At 37.1% G+C, this 24,322-nt stretch overlaps 1 protein-coding gene across 2 annotated transcripts in view; it reads left to right on the top strand.

Moving 5' to 3' along the window:
* Positions 1–343: 343 nt before the first annotated feature.
* The window catches only part of RAP1A (RAP1A, member of RAS oncogene family), a 74,342-nt gene continuing 50,363 nt past the window's right edge, over positions 344–24,322 (top strand). Inside the window, exon 1 of one of the 2 annotated variants that reach the window (XM_040626902.1) lies at positions 344–465. Coding sequence is in view for 1 of the 2 variants with exons in the window: in XM_040626903.1 (XP_040482837.1) it covers positions 7,679–7,692 (14 nt within the window). In the remaining variant the exon portion in view is untranslated. Of the gene's footprint in view, positions 466–7,663; positions 7,693–24,322 lie in introns of those variants that run through there. The other variant, XM_040626903.1, reaches the window with a different exon arrangement.

Below are 24,322 nucleotides of genomic sequence, written 5' to 3'. Positions count from 1 at the left end.
CGCCTAGAAGTGTCTAGCACTTACTGGTGCTCAATTAGTACTTGGTGATGGATTGCATTCCCTCCCAAATTCTATTCCTCCTGAATCTTCGGACCCTTCCTCATTTCGTTTCCCGCCTTAAGCAGCCTCCCACCCAGCCCTCCGCAAGGCCCCAATACCCCCCTCCTCACGCAGGGGTCTCAGCTCTCACCACCCTCTTCTGAGCGGCTCCTTTAAGCGGACTCCGGAAAGCCGCGGGGAAGGCGGGGCCGAAGCCTGGCCGACTCCGACTCGGAGGGGCGGGGCGGAGCTGGGGGCGGGGCCTGCGTGCTGCGTGCGTGCGCGTTCTGGAGGCGCCGCCGCCGCCTCCGCTCTCGAGGCCGCCGCCGCCGCCGCCGCCGTCGCCGAGCAGAGCCGGAGCAAGAGCCACGGCCGAGAGGAGGGAGGAGGTGGAGGAGGAGGTGGAGGAGGCGCCGGACAGGGGGGGTGAGTGAGGGGCGGGGAGCCCGAGTCGGCCCCAGAGGGAGCGGGGGGCGCGGGTCGGCCGAGCCAGGGCTGAGGCGGCTCATGTCGCCGGTCAGTCCCCTGGCTCCCCCTTCCTCCTCCTCGTTCCCTCGGTGTCCGGGGCGGCGGCCCGGGGGCCTGGCCGGCGGGAGGGGCCGGGGCTCCGGGAGGCCCTGCCGCCGCCGCCAGGGCCAGAGCCAACCACGCCCGCGGACCGAGCCGGTCGACTGTGGCTGGGCCTGCGGGAGACGGACGGGAGGGGCCCGGGCCGGGTGTGGGAGAGAAAGAGGACATTGTGTCCCCCACCCTCCAACTCCCCGAGGTGTCATGGCACAAGCCCATTTCCCTCGCCGTCTCCTCGGACACAGTGCCCTCGCCACTCACTGCCCAAGAGATGCACAGGACTGGACATCGCTGCCTTTTTCCTCTTCTTGTATGTCCCCAGACTAGGGTCAGACCTTCCCTCAAACCCAGCTCTCCCCTTGGGGTCACGCGAAGAGGGGTTGGAGGGTTGGGTGAATTTTCTGCCCTCCTTCCTCTGCTAGAGAAGGTGCGGGTAGACGGGAGCGTTGCCCTCTCTGCGTTCACTTCTGTCGGGGTCAGGGTCTCCCTTCCCTTCCTTTATTCCCCCAGTGCAGAGGGCTGACATCTCTACATCCCACTCCACCTCCCGGCCCCTTTCCCGCCCTCTTTCCCCCACGTCTTCCGTAGCTTGCCATGTGTTCGCCTTTTCGGCGTTGCTCTTCTTAGGTCTCTGTTTCTTTCCTGAATTGTTAGGGAAGGGGTCACCGTGTGATTCTTGGCTTCCTTCAGACTCGATCTGGTAGGAGTGTCGCTTGTCCCCTCAGGAAGTTAAGGACAGTGTCTTCAGCTGAATTGTGTAATTTACTGCTACTGGGAGAAGGGGAGGGGAAGACACTTGTGCCTGAAAAATGGGATCTCCTTGCAGGGCTAAGCACCAAGAGTTTGGGGGACCTTTTGACCTCTTGGAAAAAAGAACTAACGTTGAGTTATGTATTCCTTTTTGGGAGGGAAGATGGTTTTGTCACTGCTCTGAAGGGAGGAGAGTAGAAGAAAAAAGGGAATAACAGGGCAGGAGGTTAATGGGCCACAGCCTTACAGGTGGCCACAGTTTTCTGCTTCCTGGGTATGGGATGATGATTCTTTCTGTTTTTATCACAGTAAAAGTAGCAGCTCTTAGTTTTAACGTGGGGCGCCTACCTTCAAAAGCATGCTGCAGGGCAGTCTCAGAAGGGATGCTGCTGGAAACAGGATTTGGAAACTTTCTTCTGGTTTCCTGTCAGTGTGTGGAGGCGGGCATGTGTGTGTGTAGTTTTTCTTTCCTTTTGATGTAATTGATATCTGCAGTATTTTGACATAATAAACACTAAAGCAGGCCCCGAGCTCTTTTCTGTCTTTACTATGATTTCTTATTAACACTCTCTGTTTTGAAATGATATTTGCATTGGTTGAAATTATTTTTGCATTGGTTGAAATTATCTTTTAGCCTGGTGTTTCACTGAACCTTGTTTCCTTGGTATTTTCAGTTATGTACTGCAAAATACGATTAGGTGTAAGGTATTGAGGATCACACGGTGCCTGGCACAAGGTAGGCACTCAGTATATTGTGAATGAATTGAATGATTACAAAGATGTGGCTAGATATTATATATCGTCTGTCCTTTTGAGAGGTGGCTTATATTAGAATATTACACTTTACTTCCAATATAAAATAGTAGTTCTTAACCTTTTCTAGGCCACTGACACCTTTGAGATTATGATGAAATATATAGTCTCTCTCCCCAGGAAAAAAAAAAAAGGTAATAGACTTTTATGCATGAAATTTTGCATTCAGTTTCAGGGTCGCTCTGAAGCCAAGCATAGATACCTGTCTCAAAAGCAAACTGGAATCCCTGAGTATTATTCAGTTCCATATTAAAACTGTTTAAAAGCCTTTGTTCACTTTCTATGTGGCCTCAAGAATAACAGTGTCGATACTTACAGACTAAACTTTGGGTATTTAGGAACAAGCTTTAAGATAATTGTTATTACCATTTTACGAGGGAAAGTTGTCACTAATAACAATTACCAGTCAGTTTTAAGCTAATACACTAATGGCTTCCAAGGAAATAACATTGTTGTAGTCACTTTTTTTTGGCAGCCTAAAATCACAATCACAACTGATTTATAATTTTTATTGTACAAAGTCCTTAGTAATACGATCAGCACTTCAAAATGTTCACAAATCAAACTATTCATTTTTCCTGTTCTCTTCCAAGCTTGTTTATATGCATGGTTTTTCATGTAGTTAATAATTATTGTATCAACATTTAATATTCAACAAATGCTTTTTGAATGCCTACTGTGTGAATAAAATCAAGTTCTTGTTGTCATAGAGCTTATATTCTAATCAGGAGAGATGGGCCATAACCAAATAAATGTAGAATATTTTAGTTGATAAAGTAGGGTGAGGGAAAAGGGAGAAGCGGTGGCAGGGAAGGCATGAGACTGAAGCAGAGACCTGAAGGAAGTGAGTTAGGTTTGCTCTCTTGGCGAGAAGGTTATAGGCAGAGAGGAGTGCAAGTGCAAAGACCCCCTCAGTGTACTTGGCCTTTTGAGAAGACAGTAAGCAAGAGGGGGTGAGAGCTTTAGGTTAGAGAAGTAATTGAGCCTTGTAGGTCATGGTAAGAGCTTTGAATTTTACTTTGAATGAGATGAGCAATCAACTATTAGAAGGTTTTAAGTAGAAGTGTTTGTGAGAATCCTTCTGGCTGCTATGTGGAATCAACTTGGTGGGGATTTGGGGTGGGCAAAGATTGTTAAGCAGGAGGACCAATGACGAGGCTAATCTTTATTTTAAGCCTTTTCCGGAGGTTGCAAAATAGTCCCATCTACCTGTTATTGGGCATATAGGTCGTTTCTGTTGCCCCTTACTAAAATTACGATGAAATGAACACTTTTGTATATGCAACATTTTCTTTCTTTTGAAATATTTTCTTGGGATTGATTTCCAGAAGGAGGACTGCTGAATCAAAGTATATGAATTTACTTGTCTTGATGTATCTGTGAATTCCTTCAAAGAGTATGTTGTACTAGTTAAAGTGATAGCCATAGTTGTTGATCTAGTGTTATGGCAATGTCACTTGATTTGAGTATTATTTAATACTTGAAGAAATCATTTGAGTTATAAAAGAAAAATCTTCTAGATTGTTAGGTTGAATTTTCCAATAGCTTGAATTTAGAGTTCATATGTTAGTTTACCTCTCCAACATTTAACGAGAGTGCTGATTGGTGGGGATACAGAGATGAATTAGACAGGGTCTTTGTCCTCAGGGATTTTTACATTCTGTCATAATTTAGAATCTAATAGTTAAATAACTTAAAAGTCTTGTCCAAGTTTACTACCGTCCATGAACTTTGTTATTATATGGCTGATGATCTTTTACATAAAAGAGACATTCCAATTAAGCATCTGAGTTTTCATATTGATAATTTCTTTTAACAAAGGGATTTTTAAATAATAGCTGCAATTTGTTTAATTTCTGTTTTGTATGTCTTTAGAATCTTAAAACTGACAGCCCTGTGTTTTGTTCTTTGCAATAAATTATACAGCTAGTACTTAGTTGAATTTTTAGATTCTTGTAATTCTTTATAGTTATTCAAAACACAGGGACTATTGTTTTGTTAAATAAGGTTAGCATTGCATCTTTGACGTTTTATTTAGTTTATAAGGAAGAGTGATACCAGTCTGTTTTGATAGAAATTACACCGCTGTGAGGGCATTGCTCAGCATTTCTAGTTCTGAAATCTAGATGGCTTGATTTGGCATGAGCAGGGAACTCCACCATCTCTAAAGTGAGTGAGTTGAATAATTGAGTTACCTGCAAGCACCTAGTACTGTGTCTGACACATGCTAGGGACCCAACAGATGTTCATTGAACCTCAAATAACCTCTAAGTTCCCAGTTCTAAAGTTCTCTTATTTTAGAAGTTCAATTAAAAATTTTGTGTAAAGCGTTTATATATTAATGTTGTGGTGAGTTTAAAATTGTGAACATCATCTTACTTCCTCTTGATGTTCCTTTTCAGATTAAACTCATTAATTTTAAAAAGAGTTATGGTGTATTTCCAAGTATTGTCATTTTCATTCTGATGTCATATATTGCTGCATGACTTAATGCCAAATTCACATCTTATGGAAGTGATTAGTGTTAAATATAAATATATTTAAGCTTTCTTATGTTACTGAGATGAAGCATCCACTAGCCCCCACCGCCTTTTTCTGTGCATGAAATTTGGGGATTACAAGTGGTAGTTGTTATGTGCTTTTCAGTCTTTCATGTACAGCGGTAATATTGGCCCATTCAGGTTATGAATTTTTGTAATAGTGGTTATGGACACTGAATGATTCACACACTCTTTACAGTCCCCGTCTCACAGTTTTGAGATGAGTGGTTAAGAGGCCAGTTTGTTGCAAAGTTAAATGATCCAGAAAAGTATTGAACCTATAAGCTTAGCTTATCATGATGTACTGATCAGCAAAGCAGTTAACAGAGAACTGTGCCATGCTCTTGTTTCCGCTTGAAAATAGGCCTTTTAGACGTGGAAGGTACATGCATGCACCAGTAAGAAAAGTGTGTGTGTGATGTGTGTGATGATTAAGGTGGAGTTCAAACAAAAAATAGTGTACTTTTATAAGTGGTCTAAAAATAATCGTTTTAATATGATTTTCAGAAATACATGCACATGGAGGATTAAATGTGTTTTATGAAATTAACTTCAATCAGTAGACAGGTTAATGGCTTTTTTTTTTTTAAGGTACTGATGACTTATTTATTTAGGCTAATTCTAGATAAATCTGGGAAAAAATTTCTTTGCATATCCAGTGTTCAATCTCTAGCCTGTGTAGTTCACATTGCTAGAGATTGGTTTAAAGTGTGGAATGATAAAGTTAACCAAATTTGGAATTAAATATGTAACCCTGTGTTTGGTTTTATAATATATTTAAGTTAGTCCATATTTCATAAGAATAGGAATATACTGAACTATACATTGTAACTGGTAAAAGTTACTGTCGGATTAATTAAAGCTTGAAGTAAGTTACTTTGAACTCACAAGTATATATATACCTATAACATTCATGGTTGTTTGCAGTGCTATGTTATACACATTTATTCTGGTTATAAAAAATAACTGCTCAGGATAGAACTGTGGTTTAGTTATCAACCACAAAAGTGTAAAAGTAAGAGAGACACAAAGAACTGGGTGCAGTTGTTTCTTTGGACAAATCCCAAATGCAGCTTTTAAGATTCTAAGTTAGTAATAGGAGATGATCTCCTATTGCAGATTGAACATTTCAGATCAGTCAGATGTGTAATCTGAAGAGTAAATTCCTTCACTGTATTTTCAGTGATATTTAAAAATTCATTTATAAACACGATCATTCTGTTCTAGACAAGTTGGCTGTATTTTAAAACATTAAGCAAGCGACCATAACTTAATTATTTTAGAGTTGAAATTTAACACTGGTCTTTGGATTTTATGTAGTTTTCCGTATCTAGCCCAAATCTTTGATGTCTTTTGATCTACCTTTTCCATTCCATTGAATGCATGTAAAAATGTTGCATGATTTTATTAATAGATTTCAGATTCAGTCATCGAACAGATGTTTGCATGACCCAATATTAGGTTCTTTGATGGAAACTGAGCTGTGAGACTGTAGCTTCTATTATAAGAAATTTATAGTCTAGTAATTTATTTTGTTTGCCAGAACCTGACATATGTTTTATAAATAAATGTTGTATTTTCATGGTAGAGTGGAAATAGAATGATACTCATTTTCTAAGTAAGATCAATGTAATACTTTAAATTTTCTCTTAGTTGCTCAAAACTGTTTCTGTGGTATTATTTTCTTTATTTTCCCCCCTGTGGCTTTATTTTCGAACAGCTTTTTAGTATTACAAGCAAACCAGTTTCCCAGTTTAAAATACAGTAAAATAAGAATTTTTTGCTTAATGCCTGTTTTACTTTCTTTTGTTTTTGTTTTTGTTTTGGCAAATTGCTTTTCTGCATCTATGCCAAATGGTAGGGATTTTTTTTTTTTCCTCCCGGTTCAGCTGGCAATTTTAATTCTGTGTTTAATGCAAGAAGGGTTTTTTTTGTTGTTGTTATGCTTTTGTTTTTTTGTAGAACAGCTTAATCTTTTTTTCTACACTGATAAAAATCATCTTTTGCCACTAAAGTTAACTATGCCCTAGAACAGAAATGTGCATGTAGGGAAAAAAATGCATCAGTGTGCATTTTTAGTGAATGTTGGTAGCTTGCCAGCTTTATTTTCAAGTTCCTCCCCACTCCAGACCTAACTATGATGGGCTTATAAGGCAACAACAGTATACATAGTTAATTTGCAAAACAAGAATAGTTTTTCTGGTTTTTCCCTTTTCTATGTTTTGAGTTAGGATTAATTGGACATTTATTATTCTCAGTAGACATACAATAAAACAGTTCATTTAACTGTGGTGCTTTCTGTTGAAGCATTGGCTGACTTTTAGATAGCCTTGTGCAATTTCATGAATACTATTGAATTTTGGGTGACATTCTTTACACAGTCTAAATAGGTATGTGAGCTAACAGAAGGTGGAAACGAAACAAGTTTGACATTTTCTTTGCAGTAGGAAGTGTTTCTTTTCCGAGTAACATGCTTTTGTAAGTTCAGGATAATTTTCAGTGAGTATAGCTGCTTAATTTTTTTTTTCTTGTTTAAAGTAATTCATGTTCCATTGTGGCAAATTTTGAAAAGAACATAAATGTAAAGAAGAAATCGAAAATCATTTATAAACCCATCACCCAGAAATAATTACTACTGACATTTTAATGTACATTTTTCTAGTTCTTTCCTTGCATGTACAGATTTTTTAATTTTTTAAAAAATGGAAGTATACCTTTATATATACTGTTTTGTTTCTACATTTTTCTCTGAACAGGATATTGGTCTCCTACTTTGGGACTTTTAGGTTGATTTTTATTATATTACTATTTTAAATAACACTGGGGCAAACATTTTTGTACATTTATCTTTGATTGCATCTCTGTTTTTTTTTTTTTTTCTTCCTTTAGGATAGATTCCCAGAAGTGGGATAACTGGATCAGAGGGTGGTTACCCTGTGTATAAGAGTGTGTGTCTCACTGCACCTTCAATGGCATTGAGTAGGTCAGTTTTTACAATCTTTGCCAATTTGATAGATATCTGTTACAATACGTGGGTGGTAATCGCAAAATCCTCTTACTAATAATAATCTGTAAAACCATCATAGTGTATGATTGGTAATTTGCAGTCATCTTTGAAAAAGTTGGTTGGAATGAATTTCTTTGAAAATATTTTAGGTGAAAGTAATCTTTGTGACAAAAAAGGACATTCCTTGAAGTTGCAATTTGAGCGTTGTTCTTTTATTGGAAAAAAATAGCATTTTAATGTTCTCCCTTTACTAAATTACTGGCAAACATGAGAAAGCTTATTGTATAGTATGTAGTAAGTGGAGATATCATGTAAAACTAAATTATTTCAGATAGATGAGGGGGGTAGTCACATAGTTCAGACCAAAAAAAAAAAAAAAAGCCAACACAACTGAGGGTTTAGAGCAATGTCTCTGGACTGAGGGAGCCTGGGTTCAGTCCTTGCTTTGGCACTTACTAAGTATATGATTTGAGGCAACTTACTGAGTATATATTGTGAGATGATTTGCTAAATATATGATTTGATGTTTCTGAACTTTGGCTTTCTCATCTTTAGAGGGAGAATAATAATACCTACTTCATAGGTGTGTTGAGAGGATTAGAAGTAGTATGTAAAACTAACTGCTTGGCACATAGTAGGCATTTAATAAGAGCCAGCTGTTGTTAAATTTGAGGGGTTTTGCCCGTTTTGGGGGGTAGGGCAGGAGATATCATTTGTGTGTCCTTGTTTTCATGAATAAATGCAGAGATGCAAAAGGGCCATGAGCAGTGGCAGCTGGAGGGGAGTGGTAGACATTCTTTATGGTAGGAATGGCATGAGCCAAGATAGAAAGTTCAGGACAAGTTGGAGGACAGAGGATTGATTTGACAGAAGCCTGAGCTTGTATAATTAGAAAATATGGTGATGAGGCTATACAAATTTGTTGGGCTAGACTGCAGAAGTCACTGCATGCTAGGCTGAGAAATATAGACTTTTATTCAAGAGCACAAGAAGTTTCGATATGAGGGAAATGACCCAATCAGAGCATTCATCTTTTGGAAGATGAATCTGGCTACAGAGTACAGAGTGAATTGAGGAAGAAAGGGACTGAGGGCAAGGAGGCTGGCTTATAACAAAGGTAAGGCAAATCTGAGGGTTTAAAGGAAAACAAGAGGGTAGGTTTTGGGCAGAGTTGCTGGGAGTCACTGTTGTGAAAGTCTCTGGGTCTTTAAGTGTTTTCAGTTTGGAGATGAAATTCAAAAGAAATAGTCTGAACCTAAGGGATAGGCTACATGGAGTTAGGAACCACTGAGAGAAGATAGGACTCACTATGCTTAGGTTGTTGCTAATTTTTTTTTTATTGAAGAGTAAAAGATTCCTATTATTTCATCTGTGAAAAGTGTATGTTTATGCTCTTCGACAAATGGAGAGTCTGCAGAAATGTTACTTATTTAACATTTTGAGTTCTTAGTTAACAAAGACTTCTCAGTTTTAGATATTATATTTCTGGAGGTATTATACTCATAAAATACTCATAAAATACTTTACTGTAACATTAAATTCTGCATGTGTCTCTCAGCATTTGTCCATGCAACTGGACTTCAGAAGTGTCAGTTATGTGAGCAGAAGTGATGAAAAGTGAAATACAGGCTTCTCGTTAAGCAGCTTAGAATATTGCCAGTGAAATATGGAGCAATGAAAAATAGGAAATTGAGTATGTGATCTTTAGAGGAAATCCTGCTTTTAGTACTTCTTTCCTCCCCTCCTTAATTTCTTAATTAAAAAAACGTTTACACGTGCCATTCTTAGTCATTTTGGTACTTGGCTGTAGCTCTGTGCTAAATTGTACTTTCCACTTGGCTGAATAATAAGTAAGCAGGTTAACCTATAGACTGATATTAATGTTTCTTTGTGACTGGTAAGTAAACTCACGTGGGCTGTGGATTATCTGCTTGCTGTCTTCCTTCAATATCGTCAGTTAAGAAAAGAAGCAGCAACCGATTTTAAAAAAATAAATATGGGCTTGTGATACTTTCAAGGTGTTTGCATTTTTTAAACCACTGAATTGTTCTATCTTTATTATTAGTTATTTTCATTTAAATCTCTTTTAAAAGTATTCTTGACAATATTTTTAAATTAGTAGGCAAATTGTAGCACATGGTATTGGGATTGTGTGTGTTACTTACTACAAATGCTGTGTTTTTCGTATGTGAAACTGCAAAAGCCTGTATCTTGTCAACTAAATGATATTTCATTTGCTAAAGAGACCTCAGGTATTCAAAACAGTTATTTAATGTCGCAAAGTATAAGATTCTAGTTGAATCTCTTTTGATTTGGTTTGAAGATATTTCTGTTTGTTAACAGAAATCAGAAGTACAATTACTCTTCTAGGTTTGATCACTCTATCCTTCCCTCCTTCTCAGCCCGTTATAGCTGGGAACAGGGTCCTCCCTGGTTTGGGCCATTCTGGCATTGTCACTGTTAGGACAGCTATGGCCTTCCCAGTTTGTATGTTTTATATTCTTAGGAGCTGTCCTGCTTGCATCTTGGCAGGAAAAATAAATTACTAGATTGAGTGGCCGGTAGCTCATGGCATACGATTATAAGAACATTCACAGTTTTATACATTATACCTCAGTAAAACTGAAATAAAAAAAATTCATTTTCTTTTTACATGAGGTGACAAATGAAGTGTGTGAAACATAAATAGACTTTTCATATTCTATCCAAAAGGATAGAAATAAGAGGAAAAACAGTTCACTTGTTGAATAGAATGTTGTATACATTTTTCTTATTCTTTGTAGTCAAAAAACATTTTTTCTTATTTCTTTTGGATCAGCAATTTTTGAATGCTAAATTTAAGTTGACTAAGAAATCAGTCTTTCCCCAAAACATTCTTAAACATTTTGGCTAGTGATCCAGCAAATAGTTACTGCATGATTATTGGGTGCCTTGTACTATTCTAGGAACTAGAGATAGAGCAATGAATAAGACTTGCTGTCATGGAACTCTTTATACAAGTGGGGTTTGGTGGTGGTGTAGAGAAATAGTAAATACGTGAACAAGATAATTTCACAGGTTACAAATGCCATGGAGAAGCTTTAGAGCGATAATACTTAATTTGAAACCTGAATGACAAAAAGCTAGACGTGATGATCTGCAAGAAGAGTGAACCCGGCAGAGGGCCCAGTTAGTACAAAAGCCCTGAAGTGTGAAGCGGCAAGTTATGTTAGAGAAGGCCATCGTGATAAGCTGAGAGGAGACTGGTAGATGGCGTTGGCAGGAGACACATCACAGAGGTCTTTGGTGAAGGGTTTGGATTTTGTTCTTATAAATACAAAGGGAAGACAGGATATCACTACTTACTTACCTTTATGGATAAATATGTGTAACTTTTGAATTCGAAGTTGGTGTTACTAATGACACTGGCTTAAATCTGTAGGGTAACCAGTAGTTTCTCTAGACATAGAAAATCACTAACATGGTACATAAATTAGTTTTTCTCAGGGGTCTGCAGAGAAAGGAATGATTTATTCTCAGTGTTGTAAAAAGCCTAATGAAAATTATGTATGTGCTCTCAATAGATTCAAACAGGGGAAATATTATGTGTCTTTGCTTTGACCAATAATTATATTGACTCCAATCTTTGCAGTTTATTATCACAAATTATTATCATATGTTGTGGTGATTTGCAAGCTGTTAATGAAATAAAACATCGTGCTTGCACCTTAAGAGCCTAACATTGAGTTTCATTAGTATTTATGTCTTTGACAGTTTGAGACTTCTGATTAGCCATTACTTATCTAGTTAATTAAATGTTAGTGCAGTCGATAGACAAAAATCTGTAAAGATGTGCGATCTGTGGAGAAAAGAGATTTTTCATAGTAACGTTGAGAACCACTGATCAATGTCCTGATCTGTAGAGGGACCTACAGAGAGAAGGGAAGTAATATTTTTTTTGAAGGTGAAGTTACTACATCTCATTTAATCTGTACAGCAAATCTGAAAAATAGATATTGACCATTTTTTACAGGTGATAAAACTCAAAGTAATTATATAATTTATAGAAATTAATAAACTCTAATTATAAAGGATAATGCTGACAGCAAACTTCCAGAAAGGACTACCACATTACAAAGTACACAGTAGGTGGTCAATAAATACTTGTATTTTTGCATGTACGCAAACATGGTTGAGTAGCTGACTCCCTATATCCTTATAATCATTTCTTCAGTGTAACACATCATTTTTCTTCTAGATGAGTCTAGAAAATTACTCAGAAATAATTGGCTTCACCCTTTTTTTCCTGCAAACCACCCCCCCACCCCACCCATGAGGTGTAAGTTATTTAAATCAGTCACAGAGTACACATCCTGATGAGGGAAATAAAGACCACAAACTTGGAAAGTATAATTTTCACTTAGATTTTAACTGACTAGTTTGTAATGTTTTTTTAGCTTTTAAACATTCAAGATACCATCTTTCGTATTCACATTCAGATACCATCTTTTGGTTCTGTGTGTCTAATTTTTTTTTTAACTTAAAATTTACTATAGTTTTCTGAACTGAGGTGGTGGAAAAACAGTAGTCAAAATGTTTACGTAGCCCATATAAGTTGTCCACCTAATCTCTGACTGTTTCAGTGGTGTGGGAGGGCATACTTAGGCAGAGTAGTACGAGATCTCTGAACTACTAATTTATAAAGCTTCTTCTAATCCTTGAAATGAATTAATATCCTAATAAGTTTAAGTTTAAAGTTCTTTCAAACGAATTCCTAATAGGAATGGATGCCTAAGGGATGAAAGCAGTTGTAATCTAGATAGTAAAAGAAACTGTTTTAGTGGAAGGTCTCGAACAGGACGGGATTATGATACAGGATTAACTGTAGGAGAATGGATAATACATGGAAGTTGTTATGATAGACTGGAAAAGAAATTTATTTTCACAAAAACAGAAACAGAATTGATGAAGTGTGGGCTATGAGATAAATGAATGTTGAATGAGTAAAAAGAGCACTTAGGTTAGGTATGGTGGCCTACAGGGAGCTTCAGAGAGGATATGATGAATCTTATGTGTGTGGTAGTATCATTATTTCCTGGAGTATGGGATCTGTCTTGTTGGTTCGAGTTGGGAGTACAGTACAGTAAATCTAGATAGAATGAACAGGGTTGTTTTTGTGAAGAAGGAACATATTTTAAAATATGTTTCCAGTTGTCTGCGACTAAGGTCATAAAATGACAGGTCTATAAAAGATAAATTTGTATGATATTTTGGTTCTTGGTATCCTTGAAGTGCTTTTTTTGTTGTTGTTGTTATTTTGGATTTTTTTGCTAGATTTCTATGTGGCAGCTTTTAGACTGCTTTACTGTACATTCTGCTGCTCTTTATTCTAATCATAATCAGTTTAGTAATGGCATACGTGACTCCTGGAATGAGATTTTCATGCTTCAGAAAATTGTTTTGCATATAAAGTACAAGTATCAATTAGCTCTATAGATGTGTATATCTAAAAATTGTGGGTGAGACGTTTATTAATTCAGCTATTTGAGAATATCAGATTAAGAAAAACGATGCTTAGAAGGTAGATCTTATGTCTTAGACCCACCTTTGTTTAGATTTTCAGGTGGTAGGTTATTTTGATGGTGTTTCTTACATCCAGATGGTAAGGCTGGAATTTGAGTAACTCAGAATTGGTCAAATGATATACTCTTTTAAAAAAGTTTGTCTTTTGAATAGAGTTTCACACTTAGGACTAACTCCATTGTAAAAAACATCCCTTTGAATTTTAAATAAATACTCAGTTAACTTCTCGTAATACTCCAGTGTCATAATTTTCACATTGGAATATGACAGCATTATAGTTCAAGAACCAACCAAAATCTGCAGTTGAAACCATGAGTAGAGGGGTTTTAGATGATTTAGTCATTCTGCTATTCCCATTATGCCTTAGACTTGGACTACTGTCATCAGTAGAACAAGCTTGAGATTGTGTCACCACTCAGTACCATCTGCTTGCATGTGTATGTAAGCAATAGGCCTTCGACTCTGGTTATAAAGAACCATTGCTTTGTCGTGTTCTTAGCTGGCTCTGCTTGGGTTCCAGGGTACCGGGCTGAACTTGTCTACAGTGAATTGTCACAGTTTTGATCTTTTGCAGCCATAACACTATCGTAACCATGTTTTCGATGTATTGATGTGCTAAAGATGGACGTGTGAAGTTTTTCTGTAATGAAAAGAAAATTACTTTTTTAATCACTGAAATTTAAAAATGATTTTTTAAAACTATTCAAATACTTGCAAGAGAGAGAGCTCTTTCTATAAAGGACCAGCCATCTCCTCTCCACCTTGTGGTTAATTTTTGTAGTATAACAAACTACTTTTTAAGTCCAGTAAGCCAAAGTGTTTTGTAGAAAATCAGTCATAATTGTATTTGTCTGGACTATTTTTTTTTAAAAAGTGCTGTATTGTTAAGAGAGAAATAAACATTACCAATGTTTATATAATATCAGTTCTTAGTTTTACAAAATGCCTATTCATATATGGACTAAAAGGAAATACCAAAAGACTAAAGTTATTATCTTGAAGTTGGGATTATAGGTGGTCTTTATTTTTCTCTTTAAACCTTTTATTTTCTGAATTTTTATATATCATTCATGTATTTCATAATTTAAAATGAGTTCATTATACAGTGTGAAATGAAATTTAATGAAACTTTTAAAGATGAAGACTATTAGGGGATAAAATGAGTTTAAAAGCTTTACAAATGAATTAGTAAACAGGATGCATTCCTGAGATGAAATTATATATAACGGTAAAATCTGTACTTTAAAACAAAACAAGCAAAATTAAGTTGTCATTTTTTGGGTGTAAGGAGTAAGAAAAAACTGGAAAAGTATTGTACTATTTGATACGATGACTTGGAAAATTTTTGTTCCATTCTTCAACTCAGGTTTACCTCAGTTACATTCATTTATATGCTTTTATGGATAATTATTTAATTACGAGATTTAAATTTATTCATACAGATGATGTGTCAAAGCGCACTGAATATTTGGTCATTTGTTAGTAATGTATTTGTGGTCAGCAGGCAAACACTCAGTGAAAGTTTGTCAATAGCACCTACTAGCTGTTCCTTCTTTCTCAGTCTTTTCACCTGTAAAATGGAAAAAGAACAGTACCTATTTCTTAGACATGTTTGAGGATTAAATAAGTGTATGTGGCATACAAAAAGCACTTAAATATTATTGCTGCCACCATAAGTATTATTACCACCACCAAAAGGTGGCATTGATGTCTGTAAGAAATTGGAGAAAATTGCCATGGACTGGAGCAGTCTCTTACACTTTGTATCCACTACTTTGACTAATCCCTGTGTATTCTTTCCTTAAATAGGAGTATTAGCTATGCTCTTAGGTAGTTTCATTGTTTATGTATGCAATAAATCTTGGCATTGGTGGCTTAACATTTTAAACCGGGAGTATTTAACACAGGAGATGTTTAATTTGGTGTAGGCAAAATTTTGAATTCTATTTATTTCAAGGCTGAAGTGCCAACGAAGTATATTAACTAGAGAATTGAGTGTAGCTGACTGCATCCTAGTTATTATCCAACAGTGACTTTTGTTCCTTACTTGTTTAATTTGCATCATAAGATTAGAAACTGTTCTTTGTGACTAATGGTGCCTTGAGAAAGCCAGTGGTTAATGCTGGTTTTTGCAGATTTAACTGAAGTGAGTTTATTTTAGTGGCAAAATTTACAAATACTGCTTTTTTCTTTTATATTCTTCACAATGCCTTGTACCCAGTAGACAGTGAGTAATAGTATGTGTTTGATAGTTTGTGAAGAAATTTGAATCGTCAGGTTCCTTAAAGGAAAAAGAGGAGTTTAGCAGGGATTCCTAGATTTCCAGGCTCTTAGTTTATTTTAATTTTATCACTTTAGTACATAATTTTAAAAATCTCTTAGACCAAATTAAAATATCTGTTTTGCATATTTACATGGAGTGGTATGGTGATGTAAGTGTGCCTCACTGAATGAAAGCCACTAGCCCCATCCATAGAAATTTTGATTTTTTTAGGTCTGCGGTAAGGTAGATTACTTTTTAGTAAAGGTAGTTTACTACCTTTAGTTTAGTTGATTTAGTTCACTGCAGAGTCTGTAGTTTACTTCTCCAAGTGATCCCAGATGATTCTGATGCAGTACTTTCTCATTTTCTTTATTTTCATTTTAGTATTATATTTAACAAATAGTCTGCATTGTATTTTTGAAGACTTAGAGGAGTATAGGAATAAATCTTATATTTGAAAATTAGTGCTATGTCCTAACTTTCATTGTATATCCCTTTGTAATTAGTTCAATGTATATATATTACTGCCCGATCTCATGTAATATCAGGACGCCTGGGTGGCTCAGTTGCTTAAGCATCTGTCTTCAGATAAGGTCATGATCCCAGAGTTCTGGGATCAAGTCCCATATCGGGCTCCTTGCTCAGAGGGGAACCTACTTCTCTCTCTGCCTGCTACTCGTCCTGCTTCTGCTCGCGCTGTCTCTTTTCCTCTGACAAATAAATAAATAAAATCTTAAAAAAAAAAACAAAAAACTCAAGTAATATCAAGTTCATTGTAGGAAAATTGAGAGTACCAATGAAGCAGTTTGTCAACATTTTTAGCATTATCACTTGTTCACCCTGCCCCATTTTTTAGATATTTTTTCCTAATTGTACCCCCGTGAAATTTTAACAGCACAGATATATTCTATGTTTATATATTGTATGTTAATTTGTGTTTTATAAGCTAAAGTTTTCCTTTTTTTTTCTTTTCCTTTCCTTTCTTTTCTTTCTTTTTTTTTTTTTTTGCCCCTCAGTAGCCAATTTTCACCCCCATTGGGGTGATGTTGCCCCTGATGAGAATGTATGCAATAAACCTTAAAAAAAAAACCCTTAATTTTACCTCTTAGCCTGTTAATATTTTGGTATACAACTTTCTCAGTGATTTTCAATGCATATTTATTTTTTCTTTTAAAAAATGAGATCAGATGCATAATATTTCATCTCCCTTTGAAAAAATATATTGTGAATTGTTGTGAAAAATGAACATATTTTAATAATATCTAAGGATAAATATCAGTGCATCATATTCTATTATATGAATTTGCCATCATTTATTTAAGTGATTCCTTGTACTTTTCAGGGTTTTTTTAATTATAAAAGCTCTGATCTGAATATCATTGAAGTTGAATTGTTCCATGCATTCTTAATTATTTCCTTAGGATAAATTCCAAGAAGTAGAACTGTATTTTTCTGTACATTTAAGTATTTTTGGTATGTATAGCTTAGAGTGTGAAAACCCCTTTCCCAAGGACAGCCACCAGTAATTATGTGCAGTAATTGACCCATTCTTCTGTTGAAAGACCTTTTGTTTCCTGGTTTTTTGTTTTTTGTTGTTGGCATACATCTTTGTTTGCTTGTGTTTTTCTGTATCATAAATTCCCGTTTGTGTGAGAATTGTTGGGTCATTTAAGAGTTGGAAGTACTTTACATGCTTGGTTTTTTTTTTTTTTTTGGTTTTTTTTTTTGGCTTTCCTTATTTGCCTATTCTGATGTTGCTACCAGGTTTTAGTTACGTGTCTTTGTACTGTTGTGCTTTTATATCTGGAAATATAAAATGTTCCATTAAGTAAGCAAATGTGTCTGTATTTTTCAAATTACAAGTTACAGTTAAGTTTGGCTAGGTTTTTTGTTGTATTGTTTTAAAAGACAAGCATACGTATTTTAACTAGGCTAGAATAATACAGATTTTTGAGGATTTACAATTTTAGGCTTGAGAACTTTTAGTGTCTAGCGGTGATTCAGAACTCTAAAAGCGCCTCTCAGTTGCAAAGTAAAGAAAAAACCTATTGCGCTGTGAGCTTTCTGGAATATTTGGAACTGCAACATTTCTGTCAAATATGCCTTTTAATCTTTGGTTTATTAATTGAAATATCTTGGACATATACTCTGTTTGCAATCCAACTTCCTTTTAAAAGGAAATATATGCTCTTTTTCTTTTTACATTTCTGGTAAGTACTTATTATAGGTGTGTCCTACTGTGCTATTTCTGCTTATTTTTATAGAATTCCTTTATATATTGTCTTCAGAGTTATTCGTATATTTTTCTGAGGCTTAGAGTCTCATAACATTCAAAATACATCAGAATAGTTATTATATTAGGTAATACTTGTGAATCAGCACCTGATTTTTACAGATTCTTAATCTAATTAGTGTTTTTTGTTAGATTCAAGCAGGTTTCTTTGTGGGAAACCATTAAACATTGCAAAAGAATTATGCTTTGGTTTTCAAAGTAGAAATTTTTTTTGCTTTTTAAAAACAGCTAATTTTGGGACGCCTGGGTGGCTCAGTTAGTTAAGCTTCTGCCTTCGGCTCAGGTCATGGTCCCAGGGTCTTGGGATTGATTTGCTCAGTGGGCCGCCTGCTTCTCCCTCTGCCTGCTGCTCCCCCTGCTTGGGCTCTCTTTCTTTCTCTGACAAATAAAAATCTTAAAAAAAAAAAAAAATAAGGCTAATCTTTCTCAGGTAGTTTCACCTTTAAATTTACATTTAAGTGCTCACACCATGACTAAAATCTTTAAATGTTGATTCTGCCCCTACTATAATTATATGAGCTAGTTTTCTTTTTTAAGACACACTCTTGAGTGAGACTTTAAAATGCTGTTAAGTGTTCTGGAAGAGTTCTTTTACCTTTGTAATGAAAAATCCCTCCTGAGGATACTACACTCACCACTAGGATGAAGGCTAATCATAATAAATATAATCAACTATCCTCTACCTAGACCTGTTTTCTAGGAGTAGCCTCTCTTGGAGTTGAGTCGTCACCACAGCTAGCTTAGGCTCATTGCAGAGGTTCCCTGTGCTTTGGTCATGGTTCTTTATTTAGTGAATTGAAAAACCATCTATTTTCCCTCATGGTAGTAATCTTTTTTTTTTTTTTTTTGCATGGTATGCTTTAAAAAATTAGCATCTCAAATGTGATTTTAGTCTGTTGAGGCTTACCATTTAACCAGGTTGGAGATTTTATTCTGTAGTGCAGAATTTAACTTAAACACTTTATGCACGAAGCTGAGTCCTTTACTCAGAATCACAGCAGCAAACAAATGACAACACATGTTTGAGCATTAACTCATTATGGCTTTAGACCTTTGGCCACGACTTGTGATTGCTTGGGTACTGCCTTACTGCTCGCATTGCCTGCTTCTTTGTTTTCTGAACCCTGAAGCCATATGAAAAACTTAGAATTCATTTAAATGTGTAGTCCATATAAGGAGGATGTTTTATTTTTAACTAAATGTTATATGAGATTACTATAAATGATGATAAAAATTGGAATGCGTGGTAGACATTGTGTTTGTAAAACTTCAAAATGTTTCCATTTTATTCTTATGTAAAATATTTTCTCCTCACGCTAAGTATTGTGATAAATTAGTACCAGTAAGACTTAAATTAGTAATAGCCATCTGGTGGAAAAGATTTGTTAATAGATTTGTTAGGATATAGATCTCCATTGCACAGAGAAGTAGGGAGATTCTATGTTTTGTGCCCTGACAGAAAGTAAACAGCTTTTCAGGAAAGCATTAAGTAATTTTTACTAGTCTTTTATATAATTATTTTTCTATTCAAAATATAATTAAAGTAATCCTTGACTATCTCTTTAGTCACACTGTTTTTAAAAAACTCATTGTTTTTAACTAAACAAGTAATACATTATAAAAAGAAATAACAGGTCACATAAAAAATACAGATCAAGTAAAAAATACAGATAAGGCAAAAATAATAGTTACCGGTTTGCTGAAGTTCCTGTGTAAACATACGTACATGCACATGTGCAAATATTGTTTTGTTTCCATATCTGCTTTTTTAAGTTTTCAGATACAGAGGTGAGACATGAAGACTAGCAATGTTCTTTACTATCATGCTGTGGTACTAAATAAAAATTCCATTCTTCAAAGACAGGTTTTGTCAAGTTCCCCATCTCTGCCCCTGCTCTTCCCCTCATCTGGATTCTTTTTTCATCATCACTCTTCTCCTTGAAAGGAGAGAGGTATACTGATGTGGTGCATCTCCATTCTGACTTGTCTGTACATTAGAATTAACTGAGGAGCTTTGAGAAATCACCACATCCTGGCTCCACGGTATCCAGAGATTCTTATTTAATTGGTCATGATGAGGCAAGACATGTGGGAGGAGAATGTGCTTTATCTTAGCCTGCATATGGAAGCCTCCCGGAGCTTCTGAGTTCCAGTATGGGATCTGGGAGAGCAAAGATTGAGTCCAGGGAGCTTGAGCTTCTTCCTCAGTTTCCTGTCTTTAAGAGGGGTAATAGGCATAGATCTTTATAATCCCTCAAGTTCTCAAAGGAATGCACTGCCACAAACTTCTTCATTTAGTCCCGTATTGGTTCATCTGCAGAGTTTGTAATACTTGAATTTTACAGAAAATCAGCTCCTTAATCCTGCGCAGATTAGATAGACAGGAAGGTCAGTGGTGAAGCAGTATAGTGTTGCACAGATGCTAGAGGCAGAGTGCCTGGGTTGTAATCCCGGTTCTGTAATTTCTATCTGTTGAGCTTGGGCAAGTTTGTTTTAGCCTCTCTGACTCATCAGTAAAATGGGGATGATAGTCTCCACCTCATAGGGATGTTGTGAAGATTAGAAATATCAATATATAAAGTGCTCAAAACAGCATTTTGTGTATATGGTAACTACTCAGTAAATAGTACAATTAATGTATTCCTTTTCTTGTATCTTCTTGTCTAACAATGTTACCGTTTTCTTGGCCATTCCTCCTGGAGATAAATTAATGCTTTCTTTGGTAAACTAGAGCAGGGGTCAGCGAAATTTTTTCTATAAAGGGCCAGATAAGAAATATTTTAGGTTTTTAGGGCCATATGGTCTCTGTTGCAATACTGTAGGGCAAACACAGCCATAGGCCATATGTAAACAAATGAGCATGGCTGTGTCTACTTTATGGACACTGAAGTTTGCATTTAATATAATTTTCACATGTCAGAAAGTACTGATTTTCTTTTGATTTAAAGAAAAGACATTTAAGATTGTAAAAACTGTTCTTAGTTTATAGGCCATACAGAAATAGGCAGTGGGCCCTGTTTGGCCTACAGGTCATAGGCGCTGATTCCTGAACCAGATTAAAGGAATCCACACACTCTATTTTAGATACCCTTTCTTTCTTAAGCATGCCTTCATTTTTTAATTTCCCTGTACCTTGGAGGAATCTAGAAAATTATGTTTATTGTCATCAGGTTTAGAATTTAAAAATTCTACTTAGAGCTCTGATCTTAAATGATAAGCACATGTGTGAAACAGGGAGCTCTTTGTGAACTCTCCTCAGTGACATGCAGAACAGTACTTAGGGTTCTTCAGTTGCAAGCAACAGAAACAGACTTCGTCTTGTTCTCAGCACCAGTATATAGTAGATTTTTGTATTAGGGTTCTCCAAAGAAACAGATCAGTAGGATACACACACACACAAATGTTATATATATACATTTTGTGTGTATGTGTGTATAGTGAGATTTATTTCAAGAAATTGGCTTACATTGTTTTGGGGCTTAGCAAGTCCAAAATCTATAGGGCAGGGCAGCTGCAAACTCTCTGGCAGCCTTATGGTAGAATTTCTTCTTTGTGGAACCTCAGTTTTGTCCCTACAGGCCTTCAGCTGATTGGATGAAGCCTCCCCCACATTATTGATAATCTCCTTCCGTTAAAGTTGACTGATGATAGATATTAACCACATTTACATAATACCTTCACAGCAACACCTGGTTTGGTGTTTGTTTGAATAACTGGGTACTACTATAGCCTAGCCAGGTGACACATACAACTAACCATCACATAAACAAGTTCAGTAAATAGTTTTCCAATAAAGGGATGAACAAATGGCTAAAATGATTAATTTAAGCAGAAACAGACATGTATTTGAAGGATGTTGAATAATAGAATTTAAGAAATAAGCATTCAGGCCTAAGGAAGCCCCAAGAAGCACTGGGTCAGTTTGCAGGGGTTGAGATCTAGGTAGCAGGAATAAACAGTGTCTTCAGTGTAGCACAGTTGGAATGAGTCTGCTCTAACCATTTCCCCTCCTCACATCGTTCTTCTCAAGGTTCAGCTTCTTAAGAGATTCTGTTGATTGGCCTACCTTGAGTTTGGGTAAGAGATCTCCTATGTCCAGTGGAGGGTGGGACACCTTGATTGACATTTCCACCAAAACTACAATGAGGGAGTGAGGTTATTTCCCAACAGAGAGTCAAGATGCTGTTACCAAAAGGAGGAGGAAGGGATACTAGACTAATGCAAAAATAATAAGATGTCTACTTTACCAATTCTTGGTATCTGTGCACATAGAAGGACAGGGGTGAGGCTGACATGGACCGGGGCCAGATCATTTAGAACTTTATAGGCCCTGGTGATCAGCTTGGGCCTTAATCCTCTGGAAAAAGGAACTTTTTTGGAGTCGTAGACTCCAGTGAGAATTTGAAATTTTTGGACCAAATTTTGGACCATCTTCCTTCAGAAAATTACACTTAGGCTTTAAAAACGGTTTGTTTTTGGAGCGCCTAGGTGGCTCAGTTGGGTAAGCATCTGACTCTTAAGTTTGGCTCAGATCATGAACTCAGGGTTGTGAGATGGAGCCACACATTGGGCTCCATGCTCGGCATGGAACCTGCTTAAGATTTTCTCGGTCCACCCCCCCCCCCTTGCTCATGTATTCTCTCTCAGAAAAGGGGGGTGGTTTTTGTTTTTGTTTTGCATAGCATTTCAAAAGATTCTCCTACCTTTTGAAGTACATCTGTGGTTGGTGGGAAGAAGGGTGGGAAGAAGGGCCAGTCTTTTAACCTGCATGGTTAAGGACTCGTAGGGAGAGGGTGACATATACTGCGTAAGGATTTTAGGAACCACAGTAGAGCTGGATTTTAAATAAACTCTTCTGGCTTGAATTGGAGGGTGGATTCGAGGGGTGTAAGGCTGGTTGGAGGCTGAAAAACAGTCACGAAATTACATCTCTTCCCTCAGCTTCTGATAGTTGCAATTTTTTGATTCTCCTTAATCTCTTGATTGCTCATGGAAAGATTTGGTTAAGGGATGATGAGGGCTTCAGTTAACAAAGAAGTAATAGGGATGGAAAGGGAAGCAATTTTAAGAAATATTTAGGAGATACAGTTCACAGGACTTAGCTGTTGATCATATTTGGGGAACAGATTGTCTATAGTCTTGTATGTTTCTAGCTTGCATGATGGAAAATCACTGAGGGAATTAGTAGAGAGCAGGTAGAGGGATTGACCTTAAATGTGAGGAGGGACTTTATCCCCAAAATGGGACTTGAGGAAAGATCGTGGTGACTGGACTTGGTAAGTTTACCAGTGAGGGGAGGGAATGGGGGAGGAAGTAAATAAATGATTGGTAAAAGGATGATGTGCAGTACTGAAGGTCCAAGTGAGATTTCAGACCAGAAATTTGTTGTAGTGACATGAGTTATATAATGGTGTTTTCTCCAGCAAAAAAGAGATTTTTACGATTATTCGTGGTTGGGGCATGTGGGTGGCTCAGTCGGTTAAGCATCCGACTTTTGATTTCATCTCAGGTTGTGATCTCAGGGTTGTGAGATTGAGCCCCACATCAGGCTCCGTGTGAGAAGTCTGCTTCTCTCCCTCTCCCTCTGCTACTCCCCCCTGTGCTTGTGTGCCCTCACATGCTCACTCTCTCTCCCCACCCCAAATAAATAAATGAATCTTAAAAAAAAAAAAAAGATTTCATTCATGGATGATGTTACACTGGCAGATTTTGGGGGAAACACAGGAGTCTATAGCATAGAAGTGGCTGGGCAAACTAACTCAGACAAAGAGTGTAGTAATGAGGGGCGCCTGGGTGGCTCAGTCCTTAAGCGTCTGCCTTTGGCTCAGGACGGGATCCCAGAGTCCTGGGATCGAGCCCTGCATCGGGCTCCCTGCTCCGCTGTGAGCCTGCTTCTTCCTCTCCTACTCCGCCTGCTTGTGTTCCCTCTCTCACTGGCTGTCTCTCTCTCTCTGTCAAATAAATAAATAAAATCTTGAAAAAAAAAGTGTAATAATGATAAAGAGGAAACACATACAGAGCCCTTACTCTGTGCTAGGTACAGATGTTAAGTATGCTTTAAAGACACTAACTCATTAACTCAAAATAACCCTGTGATGTAGGCGCTGTTATCCCAATGGTGAAACTGAGACACAGAGAGGTTAAGACATTGCGTAGGATTACAGAGTAAGTTAGTAACAGAGCTGGACTTCAGACCAAAATTTAGTTTCCAAAGTCTATGCTTAGCTACTAAGCTACACTGATGATCACTCTTGGAATCCAGGTTTGGGAGAGAAGGAGAGGAGATGATAGGCTGGAAGATGGTGAAGGGATTGAAGTGTCTGAAATTTTAGTGTGGCGGAAAACCTGTGCTGTGGGATTTTCCTCAGATTACAGACACACACAAACACACACACCAAATTATACCAGGCCAGGTATTTCAAAAAAGGAAATTAATTTAGACATGTACTAGTAATTCTTAATGATCAGGAGCCTTTTTCATGAATTAT

This window comes from Ursus maritimus, unplaced genomic scaffold (genome assembly GCF_017311325.1).
Source record: "Ursus maritimus isolate PB19 unplaced genomic scaffold, ASM1731132v1 scaffold_12, whole genome shotgun sequence".
Taxonomy (NCBI): Eukaryota; Metazoa; Chordata; class Mammalia; order Carnivora; family Ursidae; genus Ursus; species Ursus maritimus.
The sequence above is the reverse complement of the archived record's forward strand: the minus strand, read 5'-3'. Positions and strand labels throughout refer to the sequence as shown.